Source organism: Eschscholzia californica, unplaced genomic scaffold, assembly GCF_041429995.1.
Source record: "Eschscholzia californica isolate CP2 unplaced genomic scaffold, dmEscCali1.0.p SCAF_1, whole genome shotgun sequence".
NCBI lineage: Eukaryota > Viridiplantae > Streptophyta > Magnoliopsida > Ranunculales > Papaveraceae > Eschscholzia > Eschscholzia californica.
In genome coordinates, this window is record NW_028238198.1 from 71,624,653 (window position 1) to 71,651,629 (window position 26,977).

Sequence of the window (26,977 nt, forward strand, 5' to 3'; positions counted from 1 at the left end):
TCAAATTTAAAAAAATAATGAGTTGGAATATATCTCAAGACGTTACTCTATTTCTAGAGTGTCTTTTTTAGATATCTCTATTTAACCACCAACACATCATCTTACAGACTTAAATTGAGTTTTACATTGGAGAGACTACTTCAGAAAACACTCTAAAATTCTTGTGTGAAAATTAAATTTTCCAAGATTGAGTATTGCATTTAAGATGTTCTAAACCCGTGATACAAATGTGTCTTTTCTCTTAGAAACTCGAAAGTTACAAGTATGGTAGATAGAGGAGAGTGTCTCGATCTTCAACAATGGTGATAATCATACAACTTTAACCTACATCATTTCTAGAGTTTCTACATATCTCTTACATCTTTTCATTTAGGTTTTGTTTGACAACTGGTTTTGACCGATTTATTGATCTTCAAGATTCCGATTTTTCATTTTCATGAAATATTAGTAGATCTGGAACCATATCTTACCATTGTTTCTATCTCAAGTTTTTTAAGCTTTAGGTGTAGTTAAATGTGTGTATCAAGCATTTTCTAACAATTTCCTTCATTTAGGTCGTACCACCTGAGTTTTTATTCAAAACTTCATTTATCCTTCTCTCCACCTCACCATCTTCTCCGACGAAAGCCGTCTTTTTCCTCTATTTCTCGACGACCTTCCAATTTAGAAAAATTATATATTTCTTCCTCTGTTTTCTCTCTCTCTTTCTCTTTGTCTTTTTCCTCTTTTTCTACTTCTTTGTCTATCTTCTTCTTCACTTCTATTTCTTTTCCTCTCTCTTACTCTCTCCAGAGCTCCCTTCGAGAGTGGTCTAGCCCAGAGAAGAGAGCAAATTAGAAGAGTGAGAAGAAGAAATAGAAGGAATAAGAAAAAATAGAGGAAGAAAGAAAGAAACAAAATTAGTTGGAAGGTCGTAGGAAAAAGTGGTCGACTAACAACTTTCGTTAGAGAAGATTGTGTGAGATGGACAGAGGAAGAGGTGAAGTGGAGGAGAGAAGTTATGATTTTGGCAATAATGCGATACAAAATATTACACAAGGATATAGGTCTGTAATCAACCGGTGTTTCTGGTGAAGAAACTTTTGGAATCAATGCAATAAAAAGTATGTTTTAGATCACCTGGCAAAACTCCCTTCTCAAAAATAGTTCCTATTTGATTTGTTACCTCATCTCCTACAACGTGCCAACACTTTTTAAAGAATAGTGTGGAAACCATCCGGTCCAGGTACTTTACATGCTTTCATCTTCTTAATAACGCCCCATATCTCATCCCTTCTTAGAAGTAACCCATTCTCTGATGGCGAAGTAGGTCGACCGGTCAATTCAAGTTCTTCCGGGAGAGAGGTAATTGGCTCCACCCTAGAGACCCTGTAATAATGATTAGTAAACACATTAGCAAGTTTTATCGGGTCAACAGACCAAAAATGGTCTACCAACTTGACTGCATTAATATTATTTTTCCTTCTTCTATTTAACACTGATAGATGAAAAAATTTCGTGTTTCTATCGTTGTTCAAGATCCAGTCTTTCTTAGCTCTTTGCGCCCATAAACGTTCTTCCATCCTTCGAAGTTCCATAAGCTCCCCAATAATTCGATTTTCCTCTTCCAACACCGTTAAGCTAGGGGGATGATTTTATACAGTCAACAACTTAGACTCGACCTCTTTTATTCGGGTAAAGATTTGTCCCACTCTTTTTTTTTTTTTTGAGGTAATCATCAATCTATTAAATAACATTAATGTTCATTACAACTTGATGATCATCAGGATGTATCTCATCCACATGGATAGATTGACCTGTTTTCCTAGCTAATTTAACTATCATATCCGTTCTATTGTTTGCAGTTCTTCCTATGAGGTTAAAATGCAACTCGTGAAAATGTTTTTGACTGTTCATCAATTGGTCTATTGGAACCTTCGCTGTCCAATGGTGTTCTGAATTTCTTATTACCTCCTCATGTTCTGTCCAATCAGCTTCAAAACGGAACGGGATGCCTCCTTTAATTCTTGTTCTTACCATACTGAGGATAATGGGTGCGTGGTCACTAGTAAATCTTGGTAGATGCTTTACTTGAGCGTTAGGAAATCGTAATCTCCAATTTGGACTGACTAATGCACGATTTAGTCTCTCCCGAATATGATTCTGAAGTTCTCTTTCATTTGTCCAAGTGTAAGCTAGCCCAGAATATCCGATATCTGTAAAGTTAGAATCCGTTATCACATTTCTGAGTTGTTCTGCCGTTCTGTGATTTAGTCCTACACCTCCCCATATTTTTGACCCATTAGTTACTGCATTAACGTCTCCCATCACACACCATGGGTCTGGTATTTGAGCTGCAAACCATCTCATGAAATCCCAAAATACACTTCTATCATTTAGACAAGGGGGACCATACACCATTACTAAGCTCCAACTTTGTTCATCTCCTACTTCTTCAATTATAGCATAAATGTGATTTTGCGAGCTAAAACTCACTGTTATCTTAATCTCTTCATCCCATAATAACCACAACCCACCACTTAGTCTAATGGATGGAACTATATAATGATATTTATAACTCAATTTCTGAAGCCAAACTTCTAACAACCGTTGAGAAAGCTTTGTTTCGGACAAGAAAATAACAGAAGGTTTAATTCCCCGGAGGAATGTGTTGACAAACAGAATAGTCGGAGCATTCCCCACTCCCCGACAATTCCAGCTTTGCACAGTCATTTAGTTTGCGTCCTTGAAGGGTTGGCCGCCTCTACCCATACTTCAACCAAGTTGTTCATAGCAAATTTACCTCTCTTAATATCATCGTCCCTCGGATCTTCATCCTTTAGATTTAATGACCTGTTCCTCTTATTATTTTTGAAACCCTATTTCTTTTTTAACGAGTTTCCATTTGCTTTTTGTGATCTCCTCCACGACCCCTTCGTTGTTATGTCATGTTTCTTGCCTTTCTCTACTTTCCCTTACTGTTAGTATCCATAGTCAACCATTTCTTACTTACCTCCAACTCCTCTATTTGTTGGGTTCTTTTCCCTGCTTGATAACGTGTTTTCACCACACCAAGAGGGTCTTCTATAATTAGACTGTTTGTTGGCAAAGATTTGGTCTGAGTTATGGATCCTACATCTTCGTTTTTTCCTATTGAATATTCATTCTCTTCTGCAAGCTCCAACCTTCTTGTTTTAATATTCTTTGTGGTGGGGTCTTTCGGATTGAACTACTGGGCCTGCTGCTAATCCCCTTTCGGCCCACTACCTCCATGTTAGGGGTGAGCAACGGTCGGTTTTTTTCGGTTTTGGCTCGAGCCGAAGTCGACCCAATAAGTGGCGGTTTGACTAAATCGTAGGCCGAAGTCGAGTCGATCATTCGGCCGGCCGACATGGTTCGACTCGGTTTGGTTCGGCTCGGTTGAGTTCGATTGATCGGTTTAACCGATCACAATTTAGAGAAAATTGTAAAGTAATGTTATTCATTTCATTGCATATACCGAAAATAAAATTAAGAACTCATCATACTTTTCCGCCATTACATATTGCCGATAATAATAATTTAAAATTCATCGTACTTTTCCACCATTACAAAAAAATAAATAAATAGAAGTGTGAATACAAAATTTATAATTTTAAGTTACTAACTAAGAATAGGTGTGTGGTAAATAGAAAATCAATGAAGACTTACTTTTAAAACCTTTCAATCAAGTTGAATAGGTGGTTGCTGAAACCGATAACAACAACTAGGAAGGATGACGGATAGTAGTATGGAAGACTTGATTAGGAGTTTTCCAATTTTTTCCTTTTTAGTTTAGCACTTTCTAACTTTACGAAATTATTATTTCATTTTTCCTGAGGGTTCGGTCGGTTCCGTTTGGGCGGTTTCTAGAAACTCAAGTCGAAGCCAAACCAACCGATTTTGGGTTGTTCGGTTTTTCGGCCGAACCAAGTCGAATGGTGATCGGTTCGGCCCAAAAATCGATCGGTGCGGTTCGACTTGGTTTGGTTCGGCCAATTGGTTCGGTTTTTGCTCACCCCTACTCCATGTAATTCATTTGTTCCACAACTTCAGCCAATTTAGAATTGATGGGTCCCATTTCTTCAATTAATTGCACCATATCTACATCCATACTAGCCGTTACTGGCTTCCCACTAACTTTGGCAACTCCCTGTTGATTAGGTTGGGAGAAGATTTTAGCTACTTCTTTGATTTTGGTACTTTGTACATTATTCTTTCCCAAAACCGTTTCATAAGCGCTGACATTCAATTGCCTTGATTGCTGCTCACCATCTAAGGAATGAGAATTATTGTGGGAAGTGTTTGAGGCTAAGTTAAGTAAGTTTCTTATATATATTGCTCGATTCTATTACCATATTATTGCGCTTCCTTCGACCCTCGTCGGATCTCCGTTCTATTCTGGCCAACCTGTTCTCCGCCAGTTTCCCTTGACCGAGCATGAATTTTCGTATTGCTTCTGAATTCTGCTTTCATGGGATCATTGAATCTTGGAGATAATAATTTTTTTGCTTTCTCTTGGGTATCCGAAGGCCATTTATCAGAGATATTCTCACGAATTGCGGCTCGAGTTGCACAGTCTGCCATGAGATGGTCAATCTTTCCGCAAAAATAACAACACTTCACTAATTTTTCATATTTAATTTGAAGAGTGCTTTGGCGTTTGTCAGATAACTCAATAGTAATTTCAGTCTTCAGAGATTTGTAACATTGATATTTACCCGCACTCGAGCATATTTTCCCCATTTCTTTTTCGTCTTGGAAGGGTTTAGCATCACCAATCAAATTACCAATCTTGTTTAATGTTTCTTCAGTTAAGTACTCTTAGGTAATCCATGTATTTGGATATAGAACTCGGCTTTATCAAAACTATAATCCGATGGGATTTTGTTCCTCTCACATCGTTCCTAGATCAAAAGATCATCATTAATGTACCACGGAGACCCGACTTCTACCTTCTCCAGATCCGATGTAAGTTCGAAGGTCACCAGGTATGAGCTTCCATGAAATTCTTTCAGCCAAATCTTCCTTATCGGTTTCCATGTACCCAACAAGATTTCATTCAACACGTACATACTCATCGTTCTCTCAGAGATAAGTTTAATGGAAAGACTATTTCTAGCTTCATCTTCAGATTCGGCATCCTTGTCCGAGAGTTTCAATATACTATTGTCTTCTTTCCCCATTAATGAAATCATAGAATCGTAATCATCTTTTATGGATTCCGTAGTGTTGTTGTGCCGATCTTCCATTCCCAAGTAATGGATTCCGGCGAGAAGATTTTCTTATCAACAGGGCCGTGCCTGAGATTTTGAGGGTCCAGTGCCAAATTTTGTTTTGGGCCTCTCGCTTTTAACAAAAAAATCAACTCAATGTGTATTTGTGTGAAAGTTTAAAATATTAACCCTAAATCTAATTAGATCTTTACAAAAAAGAATATACTAAATACAATATTTAATTTGGTAGACACAATTATGATGGCTGAATGTACTAAAAAGAAAAAAAATCTTACCGGTATACTATGGTCTTGATAGAGTTGTCTTCAATTTTGTTGATAAAAAATTGTAAATAAACAAAGAATTTATGTCAAAAACATAAAAATAATTTATAAATTTAATTAACCTAAGGCTTACTAATTAAAATTAATACCTAATTATTTTAAAAAGAAGAAAGACACGTTACTTACTATTGATTAATATACTGCAGATAGCTAACTATTAAATGTAATAATTACTTGGTGAAACAACGAGAAAAATAAAAAAACAATACAAAGAAAATTGACATGACACTAAAATTAAGAGAAGACGAATATACAGATCTGAAACTAAATGATTTTTTTTAGAAGTTAATTGAGACTCGTTAACTTGAAAGAAGATGATTGAAATTATAAAATTATATTGGGTGAAGTCAAACCTTTTCAAAAAAAAAAAAACTCTAATCTTTTTACCTTTGTTTTTGGAAATATAGAGAAAATAAAGGGAATAACTTATAACATAGAAAGAGAATAAATAATAGAGTAGATAGGAAGAGACCATTAAAAAATCGAAAATTTATGGAATTCAAATTTCACTGGCAATCATCTATATCTATACGTTTCACTTTGGATGTTGATTTGTGAGAGAAAAAGGAAGGGAGAGAGAGAGAGAGTGAGAGAGTAATAACGTACAGAGAGAATTGAAAGTAGAGAGAGAAAGAGCTATTTGTCACTCAGGCTCAGGGAAGAGAATGGGCCCTACTTGCTTATCTAAATATGCCCAAACTTGCTTTTTAAATTTGACCTTTCAAACTTTGTTTTTTTCTGAATTAAAATAGTACTACAATTACAAAAAAGTGGGCCCATCAGGGCGGGGGGCCCAGTGCTGGCGCCCTGCCCGCACTGGGCACCGCATGACCCTGCTTATCAATAATCGCCTCCTGTAGAGACCTTTAGTGCTCCATTTTAATAAGTAGAGATAGTTTAATTGGGGTTCAGACCCTTGTCTAAGATTCCTTTAACTTTAAATAATAATAGCTCAAATTGATTAGAAAACATCTCTAAAAAATGAAAATTATTTGGTATAAAACTGAATTAAAATTTTATATCGTAAATCTAACTTTCTATCCAAATTTGATTTGTAATAGTTTAAAAATAAGATATAATTTTCTCGAAAACCATGAAACTCCTAAAATAGTAGAAATCGAGACTGTCTATGCCTAAGGCAAGCATAACACTGTTGAGCCATATACGTCGTTGATGTTAAAGAATCTTTGGCTTCTAATAAATTCATATCATAAGAAGTCGTTGTACTAATTCAGATCAGGTTATATACATACCGCTCCTCGGGTACAAGCGGGTAAAGACTCACTTCGAAATCCCAGGACCAAAGGGCCTCACATAAAGTCTAAAAAGAAATAATTAAGGGGGGTCATTTACTATACCTTTATAACAAAGATTACCAAATTGAACAAGTAATCTACTTTAACTCAATTAGTAGCAAGCATGTATGAGATCCTAGATGACCCAGGTTCAATCTCAAACATAAGCATTTTTTCTACTTAATTAGTATTTTTTTTGTAATTACAAGTGATACTTTTACCACCACAATTACTAAACCTCTACACTTTCCCTCTACTTCCGCCACCACGAAATCTATACTTCTAACACTATACTTCGACTACTACCACCATTACTAAACTTCAACACCACAAGCACCGCCATTAAATTGTACTTGTTCAAATTACTTTGTTTGACACTTGTACCACCAACAACAAGATTATTAAGCCTCTCCCGTTGTACCCACGTTACTAAACTTCAACACCCCAACCGCCACTAATACTAAACCTCCCCCACCATCATCAAACCACCACCAAAAAAAGAAGGTTGAAATTTCTTTTGCCTATTTTCTTAGAGGATAGTTTTTTAATATTTTTTTCAGTTTAAAAAGGAAAGGAAACTGAACAAACTACTGGCTCGTCGAGTTCCTTGCTGAACTACTTGATCGGGAAATCGACTAAGGACCGACAAGGACTCTCTCCGAACCCAACCCGTTTTCCCGAGTAACTCAATCAGATTGTTTCATTGAGACTACAAATTATGAAAACAAGTTTCGTGTTTAAACCTCACATTATGTGCAAGGAAAATATAGAAAGATTCAATATCCAAATCTTTTTCTTGTGAAACGTGTGTGAACCACGTTCTTAAAACTCGCCTCTGACCTCCGAAAACTCAAGGCCGACATTGGATATATATCACATGTTGGATATGAGTTATATCACTATACTGTTGTTCGATAACTACGTGGTTTACCAGGAAACAAATATTTGAATTTCAAAACAAATAACAAGTTAACAAACAAATAAAAGCAAATTGCTTATCAAACAATTACTTAAATTAAAAGGTTCTTCGACAACCAAAGCCACAAATAAATTAGAAATATCCAGATCCAAACACTAATAACATAAATATGATCAATGTTATGAGCTTCTCTAGTTTTATTGGTTTTATAAGCTTTTCAGCCGCTCAATCAGCTCATACTTGATGGCCTTGTAATAATATGGGAACATCAACATAAGCCACAATTTTGCCCACCAAAACCAGACCATTTGAAATCTTCAAAACAAAAAGAACTCATTTTAATACATGATATTAATGAAGTAATATTCCCATATCAAACACAAAGGATATCTCCTTCCCAATTCATATTTCCCTATTTGTAAACAATATCTTAGTTTCCATCCTTTGTAATTAGTTTCATCTTTTGTAATTAGATTTCCTAATTCTGTTTTATTCAATTATGCTAAGTTCTCTCTTTGTAAATGATATAACTACATGAATACTCAATCAATAAAGTTCACCTTTGATTCAATTTGTTTGTGCTGGAGTTATTATTATTATTATTTTCACATGGTATCATGAGCACAAGGATTTTTTTTCGTCGATATTTGGGATTTCTCGTCGTTCATTATAACTTATCTCTCTCCCAGCACTCAAAGGTCAGTATAATCTCTTCCATCCTATCATTATTTTCCTCATTTCCTTAGTTTTCGTCTTTTCTTTTATCAAAATCAGACTATTCAAAATCTGATCCGGCTACTGTTCAACCATTTTTTGTTTTCTCCTTCTTCCGGAGACTCTTTACAGCCAAACCCTAAGGGTTCTTTGGCTACCACCGGCACCACCCCCTGCCACCGACTTACCTTCATAGTGACTTTCCGGCAGCGATCTTATTTCCCTTTGGTCCATTCGACCTAGGTTTATCCCTAGCCGCACTTTCTCTCACTAGCTTCTTCACAGTAGCGACTTCACAGTCACTTCTCTCACTAGTTTTGACCTAGGTTTATCCCTAGATACTTGGCGCCTGCTAGTCCTCCTACGTGACTTTCCCGGCACCGACAAATACTTTTATTTGTCACATTTTGCTGGACTACATCTCATTCGTGACATATTTTCATTTGTCACTGTTTTCCTTTCACACCTTAATCATTTTGACTGTTTTTGGCTATCCTTAACAAACAAACAAACAAACAAACAAACAAACAAACAAAAAAAAAAACTGTTTTTGGTTAATGCTGCCAATATATCACTTATTTCCAACTATTTGTGACTATTACAAAATCGTCTACTTCACCCACTGCACAATCTTTTTTGATGCCATTTATTAAGTCATTGACTGACCCTCTTCTATTCACCAGCCACCTCACAGTGATTCTTGTGTCGGCTACATTTATGATATCAATTACGATATTAATCTTTGTGTCAATTGTAGACACATTTCCGACAATGCATCATTTGTCGAAAATTACCATGTCATCATCATTGTGGTTGTTACTCGTCATCCAATTTTTTGGCATTTCGACAATGTCTCTCTTGTCAACTATAAACACAACATTATTTTTGTTCTCATTATTTTTGTTCTCATTATTTTTCAATTTTTACATTTCCGATTTTTCCAATCGCGATTCTTCTTTTTTTAGAAACATTACTACAGTATGTTCTGACTTCATTACAAAATTCTTAAAAGTTATTCTCTTGAGTTTTTCAACTAAATTTTGCCGACCCATGATTTCTATACCTTCTTGTTCATTGAGAACGATTCTTTTCCCTGGCACAAATATTGGTAATCCTAGCCCTACGGCTACGACACTTCTCTCGGGAACTATTCTCTCCATCCACTCTACTTCGTGGATTATCGACAGTGGTGCTTCAAACCACGTCTGTTTTTCTTTACAACATTTCAGTTCTTATGAACCTGCTCCTCCATCAGTTTATGTTCAGATTCCTGATGGAAGCACATTATTGGTTACACATATCGGTAAAGTGGTATTTTCCGAATCTCTACATATCGATAATGTTTATCATATTCCAAACTTCAAATTTAATTTGATTTCTGTACGACAGTTATGTAAATCTCTACATTGTCTTGCGACTTTCTCACCTTCTCAATGTGTTTTTACGGACACCGTGACTACTCGCCTGATTGGTCAGGCTGATGAAGTTGGCGATCTATACATTTTACGCCATAAATCTTCAGCACTTACTCTCCATAAGTCGATTGACCTTTGGCATAGACGACTGGGACATCCTAGTTTGGATCGTCTCAAACACTTATCTCAACGATTTGATTTCATTCGCTTTGACTCAACGCATGACTGCACAATTTGCCCTATGGCAAAGCAATCTAAATTGCCTTTTCATAAAAGTACCACCGTTAGTACTTTTCCTTTCCAATTAGTTCATGCTGACATTTGGGGACCTTTTCCCGTACTTTCGCTCACAAATAAGCGATACTTTCTCACCTTAGTTGATGACTATTCCAGATACACTTGGACATTCCTTATGCAGTCCAAGTCTGAGACTAAGAAATATTTAGAATATTTTTTTAATTTCACAATTAAACAATATCAAAAGACTATTAAGTCAATTTCTTCTGATTCGGCAACCAGCTCTACCTGCCCTATTCAGACTTTTCGTTCCGACAATGGAACTGAATTTCTCACTAAAGACTTACAATCTTGGTTCCAGTCGAATGGTATTATCCACCAACGCAGTTGCGTTCATACTCCACAACAAAATGGGGTCGTTGAACGCAAACATAGACATTTGTTGGATGTTGCTCGTGCCTTGCGATTTCAAGCTAATCTCCCCCTCAGTTTTTGGGGCGAATGTTTAAAAACGGCAACTTACTTAATTAATCAGATGCCAACTCCAATTTTATCACTTAAGTCACCTTATGAGGTTTTATATGATACTCCACCAGACTACTCGACCCTCCGTGTCTTTGGCTGTCTGTGCTTTGCTCATAATTTTAAAGCTACTACTAAATTTGATATGCGTGCTAAACCAGGAATTTTTATCGGGTACCCTTATGGAAAAAAGGGTTACACCATTTATGACCTAGAGACTAAAACTCTCTATGACTCTCGAAATGTAACTTTTTTTTAAAACAAATTTCCTTTTGAGTCGGTTACTGACGTTTCGTCTGACTCACACATTTTTACTCCTTTGAATATTTTGGATGACCATGTGCCTTCTCCCAACACTTTTCAGACTTCGTCGCGACACAATATTTTTCCACCTCCACCTTTAGTCGAGTCTTTTCCCTCGCCTTCGGTTGATTCTCCTCGTTTGCCTTTTATTGAGACGACGCCTCCTATTTCAGGTAGGCCCCTGACTCCCTCTGATCCCAGCAAGGATATACCTTCATCATCTCCTGTAGAGGTGCCTATAGCTTCTTCTGGTAGTGCATCTTCTCCAGACTTTTCAGCTTCCGCTTCTCCTCGGCCTTTTACCACCAGTGGCACTTCATCACTCGACTCTCCCGTCGAGGAATCTGGTAATCCTACACGACCAATTCGTGTTAGGAATCCGCCTGCTTATTTGGCTGACTATATTCTTTCTAGTTCAGAAACGACATCTTCGCGCACTCCTTATCCACTGGCCGACTATATCAGTTTTGACCGTTTTAGTAATTCTCATAAGACTTTTCTAACTTCCGTTATCACCACAGAAGAACCAAAATCTTACAAAATCGCTTCTGCTTCTCCAGAATGGCGTGAGGCGATGACTAAAGAGATTTCAGCTCTCGAGACTAATAATACTTGGTCTCTGACTTCCTTGCCACCTGGCAAGAAACCCATTGGTTGTAAGTGGGTTTACAAAATTAAATATCGTTCGGATGGATCTATCGAACGTTATAAGGCACGCCTCGTCGCCAAAGGATATACCCAGGTTGAAGGTGTCGACTATCATGATACATTTGCTCCAGTTGCCAAATTGGTAACTGTTCGAGTCCTTCTATCCCTTGCGTCTATCCAAGGATGGTCGTTGCATCAATTAGACGTCAATAATGCTTTCCTCCAAGGAGACTTGGAAGAAGAAGTCTATATGACCATTCCTCCAGGTTTTAGTAGCAAAGGTGACACTAGAGTTTGTCGCTTGAACAAATCATTATATGGTTTGAAACAAGCCTCCAGACAATGGTTTGCTAAATTTTCATCCGGTTTAAAAGCTGAGGGTTTTTCTCAATCTTCGTCAGACCATTCTCTTTTCACTTATTTTAATGGTCCGACTGCTATCTATATTCTTGTCTACGTAGATGACATCATCATTACAGGCAATGACAACAAGGAAATTGACCTCCTTCGACAACGTCTCGAGAAACGATTTTCTCTTAAAAATCTCGGACGACTTCAATATTTTTTAGGCCTAGAAGTATCTAGGTCCCCTAAGGGTATTTTCCTCTGTCAACGGAAATACACTTTGGACATTATCCGTGATTCTGGACTTCTCGGAGCTAAACCGAGTTTATTTCCTATGGAACAACACTTGAAATTATTACCTACAGATGGTACACCTTTAGACGATCCCACTTCTTTTCGGCGTCTCATTGGTCGACTTCTCTATGTCACTGTAACGAGGCCTGATATCGCCTTTTCAGTCAATTATTTAAGTCAATTTATGCAACATCCCCGTTCAACACATATGGATGCTGCGACTCGAGTGCTAAGATACTTGAAGGGCACCCTCGATCATGGGATTTTTCTTTCGTCTTCTAGCTCTCTGACACTTTCGGGTTTTGCCGACTCTGATTAGGCCAGCTGCCCCATCACACGTCGTTCCACCACCGGCTACTTCACAATGCTTGGTGCGAGTCCGTTGTCTTGGAAATCTAAGAAACAACCGACAGTCTCCCGATCATCTGCTGAGGCAGAATATCGTGCTCTTGCTTTCCTTACTGCCGAGCTCCAATGGTTAAAATACCTCTTTCAGGACCTTCGAATTTCCATTCCAGAACCTTTTGAGGTTTTCTGTGACAATAAGGCGGCTATGCATATCGCTGCTAATCCAGTTTTTCACGAACGAACAAAGCACATTGAACTCGATTGCCACTTTGTCCGTGAGAAACTTGAAAGTGGTCTTATCCAGCTATCTCATGTTCGCTCTGCAGATCAGGTCGCTGATATTTTCACAAAGCCCCTTGGTTCTGACCAATTCCAACGTTTAACTTCCAAGTTAGGCTTGACTCAGATTTCTTCCCCAGCTCCAACTTGCGGGGGGGTAATGAAGTAATATTCCCATATCAAACACAAAGGATATCTCCTTCCCAATTCATATTTCCCTATTTGTAAACAATATCTTAGTTTCCATCCTTTGTAATTAGTTTCATCTTTTGTAATTAGATTTCCTAATTCTGTTTTATTCAATTATGCTAAGTTCTCTCTTTGTAAATGATATAACTACATGAATACTCAATCAATAAAGTTCACCTTTGATTCAATTTGTTTGTGCTGGAGTTATTATTATTATTATTTTCACAGATATATGACAGATATACAATATTTAACTGATTCTATTTCTGTAATCCGATTTATTTAAAAAAAAAAAAAAAAAAAAAGTTCAAATTTTCAAATTAATATAAAGAATGTTGTCTACTCTTTTTTTTTTGTTGTTGAAAGAATGTTGTCTACTCTATAAGAAAAAATTTATTTGTATATTTTTTTTTTGATGAGATAAATTTATTTGTATATTGTTGTAATTTTGTTAGTGCCAGTAGTTATTTTATTATTGGAAAGTAATAAAGATTTCTATAAAGGAAAGGAATGAGAGGAGCAATTTGTTATCTTCACCTTAGGAGATAGCATTTGGGGCCCCATTATGTAACACACCACCTGCAACATTTGAGCACAGAAGAAATCAAATGACATCAATTAAAGAAGGTCTAAAACTAAAGTAGCCATTAGTTCAAATCCAACACTGATTATGCCGGTATGTTGGAACGCTAAGAATGAAGAACCCCTATAGACGACCCTCTCGTATTCTTATACAAACTCTCAAGTGTTTAGCTCTCTTACATATGTGTTTGGCGATTCGGTGTAGCTCTACTGAAGCAAGTGGCTTCGACACGTGAAGCGTAGTTCTAAGACTTTTACCATTAAGTACGTGCTTCTTAGGTTTATGAAGAGTGATTTATTTTGAAGTCTCGATAAGAGTAGTCGATGGCTTTCCTTGTCCTAACGAAATTCACCTACAAACCTCATTGCCTAAAATAACCAATGAGATTTAGCGTATTAAATAAAATCCATCCGCGAATGCTTACTTGGATTCACATTATTATTGTATTTCCCATAGGCTTCATTGCCTGCATTGCTTTTGAAGCCTTGGTTGCCTCCATAGCTTGAATATCCGCCAGTATTTGGGTATCCTCCATTGCTGGGAAATCCTCCGTTGCCAGGATGTCCTCCGTTACCCGGATATCCTCCGCTGCCTGGGTTTGGCCAAATTGGGTTGCCTATATACAGAAGAAATAATACTTAGTTTGATTGGCTGAGTGAAAACAAATAAGAAAAAAAATGACAATAGGGGTGTGTGTTTTCTTGTGTAAGTTTTGAACTCTACTAACACATAATTGTCAAAGGAGGGAATTTACCTCCATTGTTGGGATGGTTGGGATTCCACGGAAGTTGTGGTTGAATTTTGAGAAAATCCTTCCACCACATGGCCGAATATTTTGGAGTACGTTTATAAGTTTGGCGGTCGACCGAAACTAAACCAAAACGTTTTGTGTAGCCAAATTCCCATTCAAAGCCGTCGAGGAATGACCGTACGAAATATCCTTTCACATTACTTAACTGATCCCTGTTCATACATACATATATAAGCCATTTTCTCCTTATATTTGATCAGTAAAAATGATTGGAGATTACTTACTGATTAATTGACCGAGACAGAGCAGCGAGGTGCTGCTCGAAGTACTCAGATCTCTCATAATCCATCCACGTAGGGTTTACAGCATTTACACCATCATAATCAGCCATTCCTATTTGCAAAAAGAGAAACACAAAATGGGGGTTTTGGCGGAGGTTCTAAGATGGTACGTAAACCCCAAAGTTATATGTACATACCATTTCCAGTAATATAAATTTTGGGTTTGTCGTAAGTAGTAGTTATATATCTGAGAAGCTTTTGCATATAGCTAGATGCTAAGTAGAGCCCCTGTCATTTGGGATGAACATAGTATAGAATTAAGACAGTAATAATAGGAAAGGAAAACGATATAGTCACTGAAACCCTAGGTAGATGTGGGAGAATTCCTCGTTAACGGTTGGGATTGATTCATTAACTTCCTCTTGATCCAAATCGCGAGGAAATGTTGGTCGTTTAATTGGGATTCCCTCTCAAATCTGTCTAGAATTTCAGTGGCTCTAATACTACTATAATGGGAAATGATACTTGAGCTGAAAATCTTGCTCCAACATGGTCGGGTGCTGACATGCCATGTCTGGGAGTAGAGATGAGCATGTCACATCAGTACTCATGTCATGTTGGGGCATGATTTTCGAACCATCTAGCACTGCTGGTAGCTAAATTGGTGAGGAAGTATAGGATTTGTGATAGAGAAAAAAGATCAATTAGCTTACCTGCTGGCCATTAAGACTCTGGCCGTGTGAGTTCCTTGCTGAAGACAAAACAAGATATTAATATATAGAAAAAACATAAGTTACTTGTTATACCGTTAGAACTTAGAAAAGTATAAAACCTAGATGAGAATATTAACTTACTTAGTACTTCTATTTGTTGAGCTCGTTCGAAAAAGTCAAGACTTCTAGTATGGTGGGCGATAAATCTGGATCTATAATGATTAATTCCCAAAAAATCAATCGAGCCTTTTAACATTTTACCAATGGTCATCAGTGGAAGCCGATCCCCTATAAGTTTAAGCATGTCTTCAGGATAAACCCCGTGAACTATTGGATTCAGGAACCTTCGCCAAAACCCAAAGGCAAGTATATAGGATTTTAGAAGTAAAATAACTTAAGCCCATACATAGATTTAAGAGAATTGAGGGTAAGTGATATAATACCATCCAATTTGAAAACTCATGTGCCTTTTAGCAGCTTCAACATCTTCTGGTTTATTCCAATTATGAGGCTCTCCCCATTGGCAACCAAGTGCTATGCCTATTTCACCACCTTGATGCTAAATTACACAAAATTACAACACATTCGTTATCATTACGTTTATTCAAAGAGAATCAAATTTTGTTTTCTCATTAACTCGTTCGCAAAGTTTATACGTATTCATGGAGATTCTCTAAATATCTCATTCCAAAAATAAAAAGTGCGAAATAGTTGGGAATTTTCTGAATGTAGTTACTGATTCATGATCGGGCATGTACATAATGAAAACTTCATTCTCTTAAGTGTTTAAAAAACGAATATATATTGGAAAAAACAGAGTAATAATTTGTAATAAAACAGTTAACTACAACCTATTTTCCTAAAACAGAATAGAGCATTGATCAAATAGTATACCTTGAAGTTGCTTCTGTAAATATTAACGACGTCTGCATGAGCTAAAAGCAAATAGAAAGCAACTTTATACGGGTCATTAGTTGATTTTCTACCAGGAGCATGTATTCCAGTACCATATCCATTTATAGCAATTGCAAGTGGATCATATATTGTGATCCATTGCATTACTCTGTCTCCAAATTTTGTAAAGCACGTTGCAGCATATACTTTGAAGAAATGCCTAATAATTGACAAAAATACATAGTAGTGTATTACTAAAATGTGCATGAGATTTGAGGATAGCCCAAATGGAACCTCCATTCAGTTCAAATATATATATGAAGTTTGGTGCAGCTTCTTATTGTTGACGTTTCATTTGTTTTTCGAGACACAGTTTGGGGCAGTTTCTTATTGTGATGATTTTTTCGGGACACATTATGTCTTAAAATGTGGGGTTTTTTTATCCTAACAAGTATCTCTTTTTTTCAGGGTGGTGTGGAGCGCGTGTGCCTATCACGTGTAGGCCTACCTTTAATAAAGGATTTCTAAGGAGTGTATTTTAAATTTTGGGAAGAGTTTCTAGACATTTATTAAGAAATGATGTTTGTTCTAGTCAGCATTTTCCCCTCTGTTTTATTATTATATAGATTTTATTAATTTAATTGTGAGATTAATTAATATTTATAATTATTTAATAAGTAAGATTAAGAAATTAACATAATTAAATTTCGATCAAGACGAGAAACTGACAGTAAAAGTTATTAAATTTATACCAGTGTACTTGACGACTGCATATGATTTGCAGCTATCATTTACAATCTAGTTAATCTTAGTAATGTGAGGCATTACCTTGTCTACATTACCTTGTCTAGTCCATAAATGGTCAACTAGAGCTTTCTGTAGTGCCAACTGCCAAGTGAGTCTATTTATCTTTAATTTTTTTGTGTTAGGATAAAAATTGTTGAAAACGTTCTATTTCGATCGCATGACAAATACGTATGAAGAAATCTCTGCGTAAAATTATCTCTGGAGATGTTGGATTATCTAAGAAATAGGTGTTCCAAAGTTTAAGATGTCCTTCTCTTCCACGATCAATCGTTACATGTTGAATTACGGAGATAACGTAATAGGTGGTCGGTTAGTCATCTTATTCTAGTCATACAATTACAATAACTTCAACCAACATACAGTGGAGATGGAGGTGGTTATAGTGGTGGCTAGGATGACAGAGATGGGGACAACTATGAAGGTGGCTATGGAGGCGCATACTTACCAATGTACTAGTAAAATAGTTTCGATCAGTAGTTTTGTAAGTGTTATAATGTATTTTGCATAATGTAGCGTGTTAATTTATTTATATTTTCGCTTTCAAGTTTTAAGCAAATGTTGTATTTTGTTTGAATTAAATTTAGTAAAGAACGCATTATTTTCTTAAAAATATATATGAGTAAAATATGATTAAAAAAAGGTTTTTTGACTTCACCCCTCAACACTTTTTTCTGTTGAGACCCCTCAACACTAATTGATTATTGAGTTCCCCCCCCCCCCCCCCCCCTCAGTTTATCCCTTTCAATAATTGATAATTGAATTTACCATCTTTAATTTATTATATTTGTTAAAATACTAAGGTCTGCCATAAAGCAGTTAGTTACATAAATTACATAATCTACTGAAAAAATAAGTCTTTACAGATCATATTTTTGACTAAAATCCAACACTAAAGTAAGGTATTACAATTACTAAAATCATATTGTCTGGTCATAATTCTTTGTAGTCATCTTTTTTCTACGCATCAAATATTGTCTTAGTTTTCTTAACAAAAGCAGTAAGCCCAAGAGGATAAAGTCTATTACTAATTATAGGGGGGATAAAGTGAATTATTGAGGGGAATAAACTTAATTATCAATTACTATTGAGGAAATAAACTCAAAAATTCTATAAAAAGTAGTTACAAAATTATTTTGGAGGGATAAACACTGATTTGGTGAATTTTGGGTTGAAGTTTGTTTGGTGAAAATACCAAAAATATGATACTTTGTAGAAATTTTTTTTTATGAGAGTAAAATTTTTTTTTATGAGAGTAAAAAAATTATGATTATATATAAATATTTTTAAGAATATAATTTTAAAGGAAATTACTAAAAATCATAATCTGCTATTTATGCTATGTCTATATGATTTCCTCTAGTTTAATTCAATGAATCAATTGGATTCTCGAGACTTAACTGAAAGTTCTATAAAGAACTCCGTAATTGAAGAGTTTGACCAAACTAAACAATTAAATCAATGGACCATACCCGCAATAAAATCAAATAAAATCTATAAAAAAGGATTTTTTGATTTCATTAGTCAAAATAATATCAAGACTCTTGAACAGTCAATCGGACTTGACCAAGAAGTAAAAACCCTTAGACTGTTGAGTCTTAAAGATATTGAAAAGTATTTAAAATCTAAATACAACTACCTGCACGTTGGATGCATTCAAATAGCATTCAAACCTTTGACTTTGGCCGGATTAAATGCCAGTATCTTATCCTATTTGCGAGATGCTAGGTGTTTGGATTTCTTACCATCTTTAATGGGAATAATCCAAACTAGTTTATGCCATGGACCGGTTTATTTTAATGTTTACCCGAATTTGACCTTATCTTTGACAGATAGAAATCTGTTTGAGGCCGTGTCCCTGCATATTCAAACACAGGGATATAATTATCTCCCTGGATCTGAGACAATATCAGTAATATATAGGATTCATTATAAGGTAATGAATACCTTGACTCCTAACGCAATACTGCGTAGTGAACCAGGCAAGACTATAGTAATAGATAGTAATTGCTTGACTACTAATATTGCAATTCCGAAGTTAATTAAATGGGAAGAAATTGACTTTCCACATGAATGGGTTGTACAGGATGCTGTACCACCTGTCAATATTATGAACAGGAATTTAAATCAAATAACCCAAACACCTGAGGGAGATGTTGAAATAACATTTGCCCCTAATAAAATCAGTAAACTAAGCTTAACTAGAAGCTCTTCCGCCAAAAGGATAGAAGACTATAAAGTCTCATATCCTAGTAGTTTATCTAGATACTCTGTATCAAATGATGAACTTAAAGAGCAGATCATCCGAGGATTAAAGATTTCTGATCAACAAATTCCACATGGAGTATATGTTGAACAGACAACTGAACAGGAGAAAGAACAAAGGACTTCTCCGACTCAATCTGAAATGAGTTTCCATTTATAAAATTTTATGGATTATAGTCCAGGATCAATACCTAGACAGTGGCTTAATCAGGAGCTCATGATGACAAAACATGAAGCTTTCCGAAATTGGTTTTTTGCAGCCTTTAATAGTAGGACTCTTGAAAATATTAAAAATATTTATTATCAAGAGTTAGAAAGGGATCAAAAAATGACAACCTTTACTATTTGGTTTCATAATTGGTACCCTAATCAGAAAACTATCCATGTTATAGAAGATTATACAAAAATGTGGACTAAGAGTGATGGAACTAAGATTAATTCTATTCATCCTCCACCTGAAGCCTTGACTCTTAAAAATGACAATGAAAGTAAAGCACTAGAAGCAGTTCCATATGCTATACCTAGTGAATCAGTAACTACCGTCATAAAACAGCACAATCATACCAATCTAAGTCTTCAGACTATTGGTAGTCAATTAATCAGAATTGAAAATACTATTCATAATCAATTGAGTAGTATTGAAGAAAAACTTAAGGATACACCTAAAGTTTTATCTACCAAGGTTGAATCCACTTCAAAAAATAAAGACAAAGAAATTGTTGAAGTAGATGTTAAACCTAGTCCAGAAATCAAAGACTTTAAACTGTCTGATAAACAGGATATAGACTTTGCTAATTTAATCATTGAAAGAATGAGAAATTTAAAGATTAATATTATTAGCCAAGATTCTAGTACTGAAAACTCTGATCTTGAGTCTGGACCAGATATCAGTAAAATTCAAACCATGTTATATAAACTTGGTAATGAACCTAATACAGGATTTAAGACCTATTATAAAAGACCTACTCCTCAAGATCTCCTCTTTGAGGAAGACTTTTATCAAAATCAGAATTCTTATAATGGTCGTTCCATTTATGAATGGAATATTGATGGTCTTTCAGAATATCAAATTTATGAAGTTGTTCATAAAATGTTAATGTATGCCAGCATTTGCAAAGCTAGTGGTAATGATGATTCGGCTGTGGCTAAATTCATTGTTACTGGTTTTGTTGGTGCCCTAAAAGGATGGTGGGATAATGTTCTCACTGTTGCCCAGCAGACTGAAATTTTCACAGCTACAAAACCTGAACCAAATACTGCACAAGTTAAACCTGATGCAGTTTATACTTTACTTCAAACTATTCTTTTGCATTTTGTGGGGAGTCATCCTCAAAGGCAAGAGAAAAGTCGAGAACTTTTACAGAACCTTAGATGTCCATCTTTAACCCATTTTAGATGGTATAAAGATGTCTTTATCTGTAAAGTTATGCAACGCAATGATGCTAATTCTGAATATTGGAAGGCTAAGTTCATTGATGGACTTCCTCCTCTTTTTGCTGAAAAAGTTAGACAAAGACTAAGAGATCAAAATAATGAAAACATCATCTCTTATAGTTATCTAACTTATGGACATATAATTACTACTTGTGTTCAAACTGGATTAGAAATTTGTAATGATATGAAATTACAATACCAATTGAAAAAACAGAATTTGCATGGGAAAAGAGAAATTGGTGAATTCTGTAGTCAATTTGCATATGATATGAAAATTGATTATCCAAAATCTCATAAAAGGAATTCTAGAGATTCGAAAGAGTATTCTCGAAAATCTTATTATAAGAAAAGAAGAAAATACAAACAGAATAAAGAAATTTATTATCAGAAGCCTCGACATAAGAAAAGATTTAAAGGAAATTATATTCCTAATAAATCTGAAACAAAATCAGGACAAAAAACAAGTAACAAAACTTGTTTTAAATGCGGAAAAATAGGGCATTATGCTAATAAATGTTCTACAAGAAGAAAACTGAATGAATTAAAAATTGATGACAATCTAAAAGCTGAATTAAGCAAAGTTTTCCTGACCTCTAATACTGAAGAAGAATCTTCATCTTCTAGTGACTCTGAGGATGTTAATGAAATTAACTTTCTATCTTCTAGCCAATCAGAAGATATATCTGAAAAGGAACCTTGTTCAGGACAATGTTCTAAAAACCAAGACTATTGGAAAGCCATTGTAGAAATGAATGGCTTGAGTATTAATGTTTTAACAGATACTCAATCAGAAATAATATCTATGATAGATAAGGTAACAGACCCTCTGCTAAAAAGTAAAATATTACAATTTTGCTTAGAACAGACAAAAAACTCTCCTAGTTCCTTTGAGAAACCGAATATTACTAAACATTACAGTATGAAAGAAGTACTTCAAAGACTTGAAGGAAAACCAGAAACTTCTTTAAAACCTTCTACTTCTCAAGATTTAAGAAGTGAGGTAAATATAGTTAAATCTGAAATAAAACTCATCAGAAAAGAGTTAGATAACCAGAATATCAGACTTATTCAATTAGAAAGTCTAGCTGAAAAACATCAATCAAAAGATAAATCGATTGCTATTCTAAACACAGAACCATCTAGTATTTTAGATAATAATCTTATCTTTTTAAATACTATGCAGAAAATTACCTATCAGAAATGGTATATAAGTATTAATATTGTTATCAACAAAGAATATACCATTACTAATGCAGTAGCATTGGTGGATAGCGGAGCTGACATGAACTGTATTAGAGAAGGTTTAGTTCCGACTAAATACTTCGAAAAAACCGTACAATCTCTACATTCTGCAAGTGGAGATAGAATGCCAATTAATTATAAGCTACCTGAAGCTTATATTTGTAATAAAGGAATCTGTATTCCACAAACCTTTATTTTAATCCGAAATTTATCTCAAAAAGTTATTCTGGGAACTCCATTTATTAATTTATTTTTCCCTTATGACAAGATAGATGAAACCGGATTGTATGCTAGTTTTCAGAATCATAAAATACATTTTGAATTTATTACTAGCCCTGAAACCAGGACTTTAAATGAGTTAGAATATTTAATTAATTCTAAAACTGCTCATTTAAACTTCTTACAAGAAGAAATACATAATTTGAATATTTCCGAGAAATTGAACTCCCGAGAAATAAAACTAAAAATCAAAGAAATTGAAAATCAATTTCTAACCGAAGTTTGTAGCAATATTCCCAATGCTTTTTGGGAAAGGAAAAAATATATTGTATCTTTACCTTATAAACCTGAATTTGATGAAAAAACTCAGATTCCGACTAAGGCTCGTCCTAGTCAAATGAATGCTGAATATCTTGAACTTTGTAAGAAAGAAATTCAAGATTTATTAGAAAAGAAACTTATCAGAAAAAGTTATTCACCATGGAGTTGTACCGCTTTCTATGTGAATAAAGCAGCTGAAAAGGAAAGAGGTGTTCCAAGGCTTGTAGTAAATTACAAACCTTTGAATGATGCTCTGAAATGGATTAGATATCCTATTCCAAACAAAAAAGATCTTTTAGATAGATTGCATTCTGCAAAAATATTTTCTAAATTTGATCTTAAATCTGGATACTATCAGATTCAACTAACTGAAGAAGATAGATATAAAACTGCATTTACTGTACCCTTTGGGCATTATGAATGGAATGTTATGCCATTCGGTTTAAAAAATGCCCCTTCAGAATTTCAAAATATTATGAACGATATTTTTATTCCGTATTCAAATTTTACTATTGTCTATATAGATGATATATTAGTATTTTCATCTAATATAGATCAACATTTTAGACATCTTAGAATTACAAAAGATGTTATCAGAAAAAATGGTTTAGTCATATCTGCACCTAAAATGAAACTCTTTCAAACTGAAGTTAGATTTCTAGGACAGAATATTAGTCAAGGGACAATAATCCCTATTGACAGAAGCATTGAATTTGCCTCTAAATTTCCTGATGAAATTAGAGACAAAAATCAATTGCAAAGATTTTTAGGAAGTCTTAATTATATAGCAGACTACTACCAGAATATAGCAATGGATAGTGCTATTTTATATGATAGGCTTAAAAAGAACCCATTACCTTGGGATGATCAGCATACCCAAGCAGTCCGAAAAATCAAACTTAGAGTAAAACAATTACCATGTTTAGGGTTAGCAAACCCTCAATGGTTCAAAATTGTTGAAACGGATGCCTCTGATATTGGTTATGGAGGTATTTTAAAACAGAAAAACCCTTCTACTAATAAAGAAGAATTACTTAGATTCGCATCTGGAATGTGGAAGAATGCTCAGAAAAACTATTCCACCATTAAAAAAGAAATGTTATCAATAGTCAAATGCATTTCTAAATTCCAAGATGATTTATTAAATCAATCTTTTCTACTCCGTATTGACTGTAGTGCTGCAAAAGATATTTTGCAAAAGGATGTTAAAAATTTAGTTTCTAAACAAATTTTTGCAAGATGGCAATCTGAATTATCTGCATTCGATTTTAAAATTGAATATATTAAAGGAAATCAGAACTCTCTTCCTGATTTTTTAACCCGTGAATTTTTGCAGGATAAAGATGGAACCACCTGATAAAGGAGCAGGAGGATCTAGATATCCGAAGAAAGTAAATCAGAAAAAAGGGAAGTTTACTTCTCTATCAGAATTCCCTGTAGTAGGATCATCCTCTCAGGATAAACCCAAGCCGAAACTAACTGCTAAAGATATCCTAAAAAAGGAAATCATTTATGCTAAAAAGTTAATAACTGAAAAAATTCTATCTGTATCCTTAGAAGATGTCCAGTGGAGACATGATCCATGGCACATCAAAGAACGGTACTTAGGAGTACAAAACTATCCTATCCAAGATGGCAAGCATAGATATATCTATGAAGCCATTCTGAATGAAACAGAATCTGTACAAATGGTACACCACCATTTAAATCTGAAAGACAGTAAGTCTCCTATAACACATTCTAAGTGTTATATAGTAAAAGTCTTACATATAACAGAATGGGCTCTTGACCCCTCAAGACCCAGAAGCCTGAAATTGAATGGTCAAAACTATAATTATTGGGATTATGTTTTGGCATGGTCATTCATGTTCTATTATCAGAATCCGATCAGAAAACACTCCTGGTTTATCAGTATTAACCCTGAAATTGTTAAAGGAAGAGGTTTCCCTCTCTGGTTTCTGCATTGGTGGGAGAAATTCGGTCCAGAACTGAGTTTCTTACCAGATACACTGAAAGACCCTTGGCTAAAATGGTATGAGTATCATCCAAAGCTCAAGGGAAAAACTGCAGAAAAAACCCCAAAAGGGTTATCAGCACTCTGTTATATGGCAGAGTTCAAAATACCATGGATATGGAGATGGGATCTAGAATTTCACTTTGATGATCTATTAATTCCATGTATTAGCAGAACTTTTCATTACAAATGGTGGGATGGATTTCCTATTACAGATACCCATAAACTCATTTGTCAAACTGTAATTGAGTATGAAAATGCCTATAAGGCTACTCAAAAATCCGTATCTATTTCACCTGCTGATAATATTTTCCAATTTTTATTGGATGATATTCAGAAAAAATATCCGAACCTTTCATCGGTAGATCAACAGATTAAAGCTATGGAAATAATTAAAAATCAATTCCTAGCTCATCATCAGAAGCAAGATATAGAGACTGAAATGCTAGATGACTCGTCATCTCAAGAAAATCAGTATGCGGTATTGGCTGGAGAAAGCCAAGATCCAAATGAGGATTTAGATGACTCAAAATCAGCAAAATCGGATACCTCAATGGCAGATTACTGGGATGCTATCATCGAAGTGCATTCTCAGAAGTTACTAAAATCTGCAAAAGGCAAACAAAAAGATCAGTAGTTTGCTACAGTTACTGTACAATTGTACAGTAAATCCGTATTTCAGTATTATTCGACAGTATCAGCATCTAGAAGACACTATTCAAAATATTGATTGTCAGCTTAAATAGTAAAGGTCAAGACTGTTTCGACAGGAAGAGTCAAGAACTATTTTAACAGGAAGAGTCAAGAACTATTTCGACAGGAAGAGTCAAGAACTATTCTCAACAGTAGATGGCGGCTTACTGTGACAAATAGTAAAAGGCAAATAGTAAAAAGTCAATTTTACTATTCACTATTCATCAGAAGACGACGAAGTAGACCTGGAAACCGGAACTGTTCCGGTCATCTAAAAATTTTTATAAATTCCGAATGTTGGTTCATTCTGAACCCAAGTTATTTTCTTCTAAGTTTTTCTTTTCAAGTTTTTAGTTTCTGTCAAGCACTGTAATAGTAGTTTATAAATAAAGCCGAAGTATTTTGAAGATTAAGTCTGGTTTCTGCTCTCCCATCTTTGTAAGTTTTCTCTGATTAAGTCTGGTTTCTGCTCTCCCATCTTTGTAAGTTTTCTCTTTACTCTTCTGTTAAACGATCCTTCTTAATAGATTAAGTCTGGTTTCTGCTCTCCCATCTTTGTAAGTTTTCTCTGATTAAGTCTGGTTTCTGCTCTCCCATCTTTGTAAGTTTTCTCTTTACTCTTCTGTTAAACGATCCTTCTAAATTGGTATCAGAGCCATGTTAGCTTAAATCCGAATTGGAGGAGAATATGTAGATATAGAATAAATCCGAATTATGATAGTTAGAAATTTCCTTTTAGAAATTTGTACTTAAAAATAATTTATTATAATCCTTGAATTATGGTACGTCACCCAAGTCGCGTATGGGTTTAGATCCGTTGTTGCCGGGTAGGCGTTGAGGATCGTTTGATACCCTTTAAACCGTTGACAGACGTGTAATTTAATGATTATATATAAATATTTTTAAGAATATAATTTTAAAGGAAATTACTAAAAATCATAATCTGCTATTTATGCTATGTCTATATGATTTCCTCTAGTTTAATTCAATGAATCAATTGGATTCTCGAGACTTAACTGAAAGTTCTATAAAGAACTCCGTAATTGAAGAGTTTGACCAAACTAAACAATTAAATCAATGGACCATACCCGCAATAAAATCAAATAAAATCTATAAAAAAGGATTTTTTGATTTCATTAGTCAAAATAATATCAAGACTCTTGAACAGTCAATCGGACTTGACCAAGAAGTCAAAACCCTTAGACTTTTGAGTCTTAAAGATATTGAAAAGTATTTAAAATCTAAATACAACTACCTGCACGTTGGATGCATTCAAATAGCATTCAAACCTTTGACTTTGGCCGGATTAAATGCCAGTATCTTATCCTATTTGCGAGATGCTAGGTGTTTGGATTTCTTACCATCTTTAATGGGAATAATCCAAACTAGTTTATGCCATGGACCGGTTTATTTTAATGTTTACCCGAATTTGACCTTATCTTTGACAGATAGAAATCTGTTTGAGGCAGTGTCCCTGCATATTCAAACACAGGGATATAATTATCTCCCTGGATCTGAGACAATATCAGTAATATATAGGATTCATTATAAGGTAATGAATACCTTGACTCCTAACGCAATACTGCGTAGTGAACCAGGCAAGACTATAGTAATAGATAGTAATTGCTTGACTACTAATATTGCAATTCCGAAGTTAATTAAATGGGAAGAAATTGACTTTCCACATGAATGGGTTGT

General features: G+C 35.0%; 1 protein-coding gene across 1 annotated transcript in view; it reads left to right on the forward strand.

Annotated features, from left to right (window-relative positions):
• Positions 1-236: 236 nt before the first annotated feature.
• Positions 237-26,977, forward strand: part of LOC147568841 (large ribosomal subunit protein uL18-like) — a 62,568-nt gene continuing 35,827 nt past the window's right edge. Inside the window, exon 1 of the mRNA XM_086655232.1 lies at positions 237-302. Coding sequence (XP_086511358.1) covers positions 300-302 — 3 coding nt within the window. The 5' untranslated portion in view covers positions 237-299. The remainder of the gene's footprint in view (positions 303-26,977) is intronic.